Source organism: Magallana gigas, chromosome 2 (assembly GCF_963853765.1).
Source record: "Magallana gigas chromosome 2, xbMagGiga1.1, whole genome shotgun sequence".
NCBI lineage: Eukaryota > Metazoa > Mollusca > Bivalvia > Ostreida > Ostreidae > Magallana > Magallana gigas.
Window position 1 is genome coordinate 37,953,122 of NC_088854.1, and position 9,970 is coordinate 37,963,091.

General features: G+C 36.6%; 1 protein-coding gene across 8 annotated transcripts; it reads left to right on the forward strand.

The window, feature by feature from the left end:
* The first annotated feature begins 635 nt into the window (after positions 1 to 635).
* LOC105344827 (uncharacterized) lies at positions 636 to 8,036 on the forward strand. 8 transcript variants are annotated; one of them, XM_020073865.3, is made up of 10 exons: positions 663 to 789; positions 1,119 to 1,183; positions 2,019 to 2,054; positions 3,328 to 3,561; positions 3,678 to 3,701; positions 4,250 to 4,651; positions 5,430 to 5,560; positions 5,691 to 5,954; positions 6,099 to 6,211; positions 6,577 to 8,036. In XM_020073865.3, the coding sequence occupies exons 3-10, from the start codon at positions 2,048 to 2,050 to the stop codon at positions 7,796 to 7,798; spliced, it is 2,397 nt and encodes a 798-aa protein (XP_019929424.3). In that variant the 5' UTR covers positions 663 to 789; positions 1,119 to 1,183; positions 2,019 to 2,047; the 3' UTR covers positions 7,799 to 8,036. The 8 variants fall into 8 exon arrangements, with proteins under 8 accessions (XP_019929419.3, XP_011451030.3, XP_019929431.3 ...); XM_011452734.4 differs by having other exon boundaries at positions 664 to 789; positions 3,358 to 3,561; XM_020073860.3 differs by lacking the exon at positions 1,119 to 1,183 and having other exon boundaries at positions 636 to 789.
* Positions 8,037 to 9,970: the final 1,934 nt, after the last annotated feature.

The following is a 9,970-nucleotide window of genomic DNA, read 5'->3' on the forward strand; positions in this document are numbered from 1 at the left end:
GCCGGAAAGGCCCGAGAAGTTGCGATTGAAAAGCATGAACAAAGAAGCACCACCCTTTTTTCTTTAAAAAGGCAATCAAGAGTTATCGTCCGTACGTGACACTATAACCTAAATGTGAACGGTATTTACATTACGTGCATACATATGTGTTAAGATAAAGCTGTTGTGAAGGATATATATATCAAACAATGTAATAAAATAATAACTTATTTTGTAACATACATGTACAAGTATGCGAAGAATTCAATTTCGTATAAAAAATAAATTCGAATAAAAAAATAGTTTGCGCTTACAAGTAATATTTGTAATAATATTCCAGTGTAAAATTGGTATATTTTAGTTATTACTCTAGTTGTTTTCCGCTATATATACATGCCATTTAAATGTTATATTGATATTTACTAGATCGCCAGAAATATTTAAAAATATATTGATCATAACAAAACCGGTTGTATATATGTATAATGAATACAAAGCTCAAATTTAAAATATAAACAAGCTTCTCACTTTCACTATAAAATATAAAAAAAAACCTTTAAAATACATAAGCATTTAAAAAACTATATTTATAAATAAGGCTCATGGTAGAATAGTTTTGATAGCTTAAGAGTCCTCGGAGATAATTCAATGGGGGATTTTGCATATGTGTCACATTTAAACTTCCGGGTTTGAATGATTACAAACAACGGGGAAGTTTTAGTCTGCTGGGCATTTCCAAACACTAAACTGTTGCTCATGTGCCACGTTTTCGGGTACCATAGTTTTGTGGTTAATGCTACGCAATAAAAGGTATGTACATGTATTATTAATCAGCTTATATAAGTTTCTCTTACGCAGGAACAGAGCGACAAAATAATGAATTCATTGAGAGTACACCTGGATCGCGTACACTGATACGATAGATTTTACTACTATTTTACTGCTTATAAAAACTTCCTTTTAACGTACTTGTATTATTAATTGTAAAATTATGTTGTACGAATCCCTGTTAAACACAGTAATTATTTAGGGGCACTCTGCCGAAATCATAGAATGGTGGCGATCGAGGGTAGTAGCTTTGAAATTTACTGTGTTTTGTATATATATTAAGATAAAGTTCTTTCCTCCTTTGTTTTCAGTTAAAAATAAAGGAGATAACGGATAGCGAAATGGTAACAACCACTGCTTAAACGCAACATAAGAAGTATGTTTAGCAGCATGCAGTAGTAAAAACTTATACTTTGTGGTATTGTTCAACCGCAGTGGTAATGATAACAATTGTAGTACTGGCAAAATCCCTTTATTTAAGTGGTACAATATATACTTATCTGTATAAGTAAAGTGTAGTGACATTAGTAACAACAGCAGTACTACCAGTGGTTTCGATGACAAGAATTCAAATGCACTCTATTTTTTCACGAGGACAATGCAGAATGCAGGCTAAAGTCACGACTGATTTTTTTTTCCTGAGTATAAAGAGAAGTCGAGGTTTTATAGAACGCCGCTTTAACCGTCTATCTATTTTTATTTCTTTAAGTACATGTTTGAACACTGTGTGGTGAATCAATTTCCCATGTTAAGAGCTTTATGATATACGTATAATTTGACCCTTTTCCGAAACTGGTTGTACCGATGTGTCAGATCAAATTGGCTGTATTTACAGTGTAAATGTATGTGAGAGAGAGAAAGAGAGAGAGAGAGAGAGAGAGAGAGAGAGAGAGAGAGAGAGAGCACAGCATTTTAAATCTTGTATTCTCGCGGTACACATCATTAAACAAACATGCATGTCTGCATATACGGGGTCATTGGAAATGTCATAAATAACAAATATCAATACCATTGTCAGGTTATTAATTGTTCCAGTTATACTCTTTCTGTATCAAATTCATGTGCGTTAAGTAAATTTACCCTCCTTATATAGTTGCGATCTATTAAGTTGTTCACATTTAAAAATTTCCGGACCCGAATTTAGTAAATTTATCTTCCTTGTTGGAAAATGACCAAAATTCAGACATGTCTTTTTCATTTTCAATTTTCAGATAACTGCAGTGGTGTAGGAGATTTCAAAATGGCTGGTAAGTATCGCCGCCACATCACAGAAAAATCTCCTTTTCTCACTTAAACATGTCAACACAAAGACTTAACTAGAAAAAAAACCACCAATCTACCATGCATGTAGGTATACTATACTCTGTCCCAAGATATCCTGGATTTACATTTTGCTTAATTGCATGGTATTTATAAATACCTCAGGGTTCAAACGATGTTCATTCAAAAATATGAAAAATTTCCAAGATTTCTCAGTCGAAACGCCCTTGTTAGCTTATCAGGTTTCAATACAATGCTAAAAAATGTGATGTCTACGGGGATTTTATATTGCAGTAAGCCCGGATTGATGACGTTGTAAAATTGCACGATGTATTTCGAATGTATTCCGAATGGAGAAAAGATGTAAACATTCCCCATTATAAATCTCCGTAAGGAATCTTTTTTTCGTTCCTGAGAATTTTTCCGAGTGAAAGATGATAATGTGTCAATGAAATTATTCCTCTCAACTATTTCAATTGCACCTCTTTCACAAGTATGTGTATTTTTATTAAAAATCGCCCAAATGTGCTCCATAAATATCTTTGGGCAGACTATAGTACGACACAGAGCTAAGCACGTCTCACTTGTACATGGAGTGTTCTCTCTTGATTTCAAAGAATGGTGATTAAAACAACGAACAAACTTATTACATGATAACCACTCAGCCTCTTGAAGAATGAGATGGTGATACTAAAAACATCTCCATGAAGCATGCTTTTCAAAAGTACTTCTAATGTGACAAAAACTAGTACTCAGTGATTAAGTCTCACTAACGTGTACATGTAACTACTTACAACAATATGTAACATAGGGGAAAACTTCACTTGTGTCGTCACTGCTAAACCTCCTTATATTTGTATGACACACAAAAAACCCAACACCAAATAACTTTGTTTTTAATAAATTTCACGGGATACTATGATACCATTTAATTTCGTGGTGGCTCAGTTTTCGTGGCATTCGTGGGTTACCTCTCATTCACGAATCCACATCCTCCACGAATTAATGATTTGTGCATATGACGTCATATTTCACGTTTTAGGTGTAAGAGAATGCACGAAATAACGTCCCCATGAACCTGTACAATCTAAGCAATGCACGAAAATTGGCCCCCACGATATTTTATAATTCCAAATGTCTTAAGGTGTTGGCTACTTTGGTATGCAAAGTATTCCTCTTTAACCTTAGACAGTTTAGTCACAGAAATACATATACAGTTACCTTTGCTTGGGAAGGGACAATGCATTATTCGTTTTTCAGAAAAAACGGGAGTTTTTTTTTCTTGTGCAGACCTAGTAAGTTCGAGTAAATACAGAGAAACCGCTGATATGTATTCGGAATTTGGTCCGAACATTAACGAAGACATTATAGAAGAACCCGGATTGGAAAGTAACGAAGGAGTCCCTCCACCCATACCCAAACGGAGTCAAAGGGTCAAGTTTGACGGCGAGCCCTTTGCTAGGAAAGCGAGCATCGAGTCTACCCATTCAAAAGGTTACTAATACAATAGCAATATAGCGAGATTTAACGTTTGAAATCAAAGTAAACCAGTAGCGATATGTCTTTAAGACTTTATGGTATTTATCGAGTTTATTTTTATATCTTTAAAGTTCGAGGCAGAGTAAAATGGAAAGGTAATGCTTTTTTCCTCGGAGAATTCGGGAAAAAAATCTGAGCAAAGGATAATTTTATGTATTTTGTAGCCATAGAAAGGCAATTTACTAGAACTGCTTATAATAATAAGTAACCCAATATCTAACATGCATTTCTACTTTAGCTTTAGTTAACGCTGCTTCAAATTTCCTATGCAAGTCATGGTTTATAACAACTACTTTGCTTGAGAACTAACTGTATAAAGAGTATATTTTGTCTCCGTTTTATTTTTGCGCAACCGCCCTAATTATCAGTTGCAAATTCAAAACCGTATGAATACAAGTACGTATTTTATCTTTAAAAACAAACGTACTATTGTGTATTTTAAACTCGACGATACATAATATCTTTAAAAAATGAAACACGGAGCACAAAATCCTCTATACGGTTTTCTTAAAGTACTTCACAAAATAATCCTAAAACTGCTTTGTACTTTATTTCATTCATTTTCATAAAACTTTAAAGCAAGTCCCAGACTGAATTAAATTCAATGAATTGGTCCACGTTTTACGACCCCCGAACATTTCAGACGACAGCAATGACTTCCGCCAATATCTTCTCTCCAACGGATTGAACGAAACTACCGTTCAGACTCTACTGGACGAGGAAATCGAGGATCTACAGACCCTAAGAATACTTAGCGAAGACGACATCGAGAAATTGAATCTTAAAACAGGACAAAAGGCGAAAATACGGAGTCTTGGAAGAAAGCAACAAAATGTTGCAGAGAGTAAGCGTTTTGACAGCCGAAAACCGACGAGAGGCAAGGGGCTGCCATCGCTTCGAAAGGATGACGAGGAACCTCGTTTTGTGAGATGTTCACCGGAAGTAAATGGTCTTGACACAACACCCTCCATAAAAACTGTCAAGCGAGCGGCAGTCACTAAGAATTTTACCGGTATCTTACATGTATCCCCGTCTTCTTCTTCCGGTAAGTTACTGCGCATGTCAATAAAACACACATTTGAAATAGATGTAGTTTGGCTGTTATTTTCGTTTGATGTTTTAAGAATTTTACCAAAAATAAAATAATTCATTATAACCATAGAAATTAACATCATAACGGAATAATCAAACGTTGTCACAAACCACCTTCAATGTAATTATCAATGTCATTATTCATGAATCGATTCCTTCATCATAACGTCATATTTCATGCTTAAAATGTTACCTGTATTGGCTTAATCTCATTCAATTCTGCTTATATCGGCAGTAAAATTCAACTGAAGAAGCAAAGTAAATTAAAATATACCAGTACCAGAAATATAGATATTAATTTTTTAATTAATTTATTCAATATCAAATGTTTGATTATGGTATAGCGCTTTTTCCTATTATTTCGCCTACATTCGTGTGTGAACGGAAAGTAGAAGTGGTTCGACTAGTCAAATATTAAACTTTTTATTGCATGCTATTTCCCTAAATATCCATTACAACACCTGACGATTTAAATGATGCTGTGTAAGATAATTAAGACCATGGTAATTGTGTAATTTGCGTTTTCTCGGAACATATTTTGGTTAAATATTGTGTAATATTGAAAATGTCTGTTGTTTGCAAATACGCTATAGGAAATCGTGTACTAAGTGCGCTATACCTTTATAAGAAAATGAAGTGAAGGAATTAACAGTATAGTACGTACATTGAGACATTACTTAACATTCAATGCACGTACGAATGATTAACTTGTGTGTATGGCATCTCTGTAGAATCAGAGGGGGAGGAGGAGGGGCATGTTCACATGAAGAGGGACACGTTCCGCGGGGGAAGCGTGAAACTGGCCGGTAAGGGGGAGAGGGACGTTGACCTCACCTACAACCTTCTACAGACGGAGGATAAGGTATACAGTTTAAACTAATGCTCCGTGGTACTTGTTACCACGAAGGTCAAGGAATAACTCAAGGAAGAAACCATATAACGGAGGATGTATGCTATTCAGAAAAAAATTATTTTTTATGTATATCTTGCAGGGAAAAGTGGTAATGAAACTGTCCACCAAACAAGACATTGATGTACATTGTGTCAAAGCGAGGATCCTGATTTTGGTGGACATAAGCGGCAGCATGGGGATTAAATACGACAGGAGACGCAAACACAGCAAACTGTCACGAATGAAGAAGTTCGCCATAGAGTTGGTGGATTCGCTGGACGATGGAGACTTTGCGTCGGTTGTCACTTTTGGCGAGAAAACAAACGTTCTGGTGCCGCTCCAAGAAATCAATTCTAAAACAAGGGTACGTATTTATTACTAATATTAAGATCTTGTTTTTCAATGGGGGCTAGAGGGAGGTGGGATACTTAGTATCATACCAAATAAAAGATAAACTTAAAGTTTATAAAAGATACTAAATTTCAATTTTTCTCTATCCATCTTACAGAGTGAATTGAAGACGAAATTGGAGACTTTGGACAAAACTTACCTTTCAACTAAAACCAATCTGAGCGCTGGAATCTCACGGGCCATCGACATATTCAGCGAAAACGCCACAGGGTAAAACTTTCATTAAGTTTTAATACCGTAAACCGGCTGAATTTTGCAGGAAAACTTTTTTTTTTCTAATTGCAAGTTTTCTATTTGGTAAGTTAGGATAAACCAATTGTATTTTGTTTGGGGGGGGGGGGGGGGGGGTCGGGGTTCCGATTTCAGTTAATTTGCCCTATTGTTTTAGTCTACGTTTCATTTGATTTAAAACTAAATGCATTAAGAGTATGACTAAATTGTAAGAAACAATCATTTTTCTGTTTATGATGGCAGAAATGACTAAATTGTAGAATGTTACATAAACGTTTTAATTTTCTCAAAGAAATTAAAAGAGATTTCCGTAAATTATATTTAAGCCGAACATTTCTTTTCAGACCTGAAGATCTTCTAACGTACAGGAATTCTATCATTGTTTTTTCTGACGGTGAAATAAACGAAGGCACAAAGGAGCCGAACAAACTCATCCATGAAGTCAGAGAAAAAATCCGACGGAACGCATTCGATTTGGACGACTCGCAAAACCAATGGGTTAGCATCTCCACAATTGCTACAGGAAATGACGTATCGGAAGCAATGTACCTACTGTCAAAATGTTGCAGCAGCGATGCGTTTTATCATCTGGATGTGCAGAAGTCCGAGGAAAACGACCCCGATCTTTTTCTCCCTGTCATGTTGCGAAAAACGGCAGTTGCTTGGAATGTGTCCGTTGTCGTGGAAGCTGTTAATGGCGCTGTTATTTTAAACAATGAAACTTCACAAGACAACAAGGTTCGCTTACGCGGAAGTAGGAGAGGGAAGGAGAAAATGGAGAAGGCCTTCTTTTATTACGACATCCCAGCTGCGTCCACGAAGCATATTGGGGTAGCATTAGATCTGAGCAATGTTGACAGTGATGCAAACACAGTTGTTTTGAAAGTTAAAGTCGAATATACAAAAGCAGTGGGCATGAGAATGAAATATTTCGTAGAAATTGCAAGAGGCGAGTTTTCAGACCAAACCGGCCGAAAATCTGAAGCCATCAAAGCAAACCTGATGCACGATGCAAGACTTATTTCACAGAATGTTCTTCACATAGCAGCTGAGCATGTAAAAACAGGAAACATCGAAGCATCAGCGAATCAGATCAAACAAGGACAAAGCGAGCTACAAGCCTTAATGGACAAATACGGGGCCATGGCAGCCGCGGAGCCAGAGTCTGAGGCCCCTAGAGGCCGCCACTGTATCGCCGCCGCGGATACTCTGATGAGGAGCGTTCGTGATATGTTGCAGGACGTGACGGTAGAAAGGGAGACCGAGAAAAAGGAGACCTACGCCGATAGCATCATGAACACCATGCAGTCTTTGCTGACAGAACTCGAAGGAAGCAAATCAACACAAGACTTACATGAACCAGACGGCAAAAACTGGGCGAGGATTAAAGCTGTCTCATCCGCCATTTCTCGCGAGGCACCAACCATTTCCAGTGACGTGAACACAGATGTTTACGCTCCACTTCCGAACATTCGTCGGATTTCCGGCAATCTGCAACACCAAATGGTTAACCTTCAGAAGAAGCGAGAAGCGCGTAAATCTGCCATTCCAAGTATTTTCGAATGAGTACTTGTTCGCTATCGGTGACCAACTGTTGATTTTTTTAAATTTTGTATACAAAATTGTTGTCTCCAGCTTTATTTATCCTAAACTTGCAGTTACAGTATTTTTACCTATGATTTTTACGCGCGATGTTATTTTGTTTTTGTAATTTTTTAAAGTATTTAAACTGGCATACATAAAAACATGTTTGATTGTATATATCATTATCTATTTCTAAAATTAAAATGCCTCTTTGCCTGGACTTGGTTTCATAATTCTCTGATTAAGTCCTCTATATACTGTAATGATTTTACTTCCGAACTGAAATGTATCAGGTGTTTAACCAATCAGTACCTCGGTGTTTTTTTTTTACTTATCAGTGATAATCAGTATACCCAATAGAAATGATGCATGATTAGACCAATCAGCGAGAACTTGCTGGGTATATAAACAGCCACTCCATCATTCTTAAGTCAGTCTTCCGCCGGTGAACGACTCGAACGGTTTTCTGGTGAAACTCTTCGGTTAGAGTTCTGCAGAACAGGGATTTGAGCTGTGTCGGAAAGCAACAGAATTGTTAGCTAGACCACTCTGTTCTAACTCTGCTTCTGTAACTTGTGTTTTGGTGACTTGATAGTGTCTTTGTGTCTTGGTGACTTGCTAGTGTCTTAGTGACTGTCGACTGACCGTGAATTGATAGTGGTTGTGTAGCACAGTGGTAGCAAACAGAATTGTTTGCTTAAACCCACAGTCTACAGATAGTTTTTATTCTTGGTTAGTTGTTCTACAACCAAACAGCCAAGGTAGGCCCTAGAAAAAGCTTATAATAACTGCGTGTTATATTGGCAGTTGAAGGCTTTGTTACATTTGTTGATTATTACTTGATTCTTAGGAAGGAAACCTAAGCGAACTCACGAATTAATAGATAGTTTTTTTTAATTTGTAACTTGAAAAACCGTTACAATATCAAGCGGTACAATATTTATCACTGGTAAAAATTCGTTGCTTAAAAACTTTTCAAATTGTCAGAACTTCAAATTTTTCTAAGCAACGGTTAGATAATCCATATATATATATATATATATTTATATTTATATAAGACAACAAGACAAGACAAAGACAAAGACGAAGACAACAAGGTCCCATTTGTCACTACTTACCACCCTGTCCTTAGGGGCCTAAATGCAGTCCTAAAGAAGAACCTACCAATCCTTTACAGCAATGATAAAATGGTTGAGGTTTTCAAAAACCCCCCGATGGCAGCTTTCAAGCGCCCTAGAAACCTTAAGGACATGGTGGTAAGAACCAAACTAAAGAACCCTCTGCCTAATGGTGGCTTTAGAACTTGTTCTGACACCAGATGTCTGTTGTGCAAACACAGCTCTGATGCAGACGACTTCTCTAGCCCCATTACTGGCCGTACTTACAAAATTTTCGCAAATACTTCTTGTCGTACGGACAATTGTGTATATCTCATCAATTGTAAATTTTGTCAGAAACAATACGTAGGGGAAACAGGAGACCTCCGCAGGCGCATCAATAATCATCGTTCCACCATCAAAACTAAGAAAATTAAAGAACCCGTCGGGGAACATTTTAATTTAGATGATCACAAATGGGAGGACATGATGGTTTTGGTCATTGATCACAACCCTAACTGGACAGATGCGGAGAGAAAAAATAAAGAAAAATTTTGGATGCATAGACTGAAGTCATTCCGCCCTGACGGCATTAACAAATTAAGTGACTTCACCAAAATGAACATCAACTAAGTACTGATTTGTTTTCGTAGCAATATCACCATCTTCATATTTTTCGGTCCATGTACAAACTATTAATCATGTTATTTATTCAAATTATTAGCTATTTCCTTAATCGGTTTTGTTCTTTTGCTTTATTTCACTTCCATTAGTTTTTACATTCATGATTATTTATGTGGTCTTTTACAGGGCCAATCTTCCCTACAAACTTTCACTACGAATTATCTTACTAGTACAACTTAATTAACAGCAACCCCCAATTAGCAAGTTAATTCGTTCGCGTTATCTTTCAGCACTTCTTCACAGACGGTCCGCTGCGTCGGACGGGATTTTTCTTTCTCGGGCTCGAATTCTTAAATATAAAGATGTAGCTGCCACGTTTTGATCCGGTGTTTAAACATTATCTAGTTTTTATATATTATTTAGTTTAGTTTAG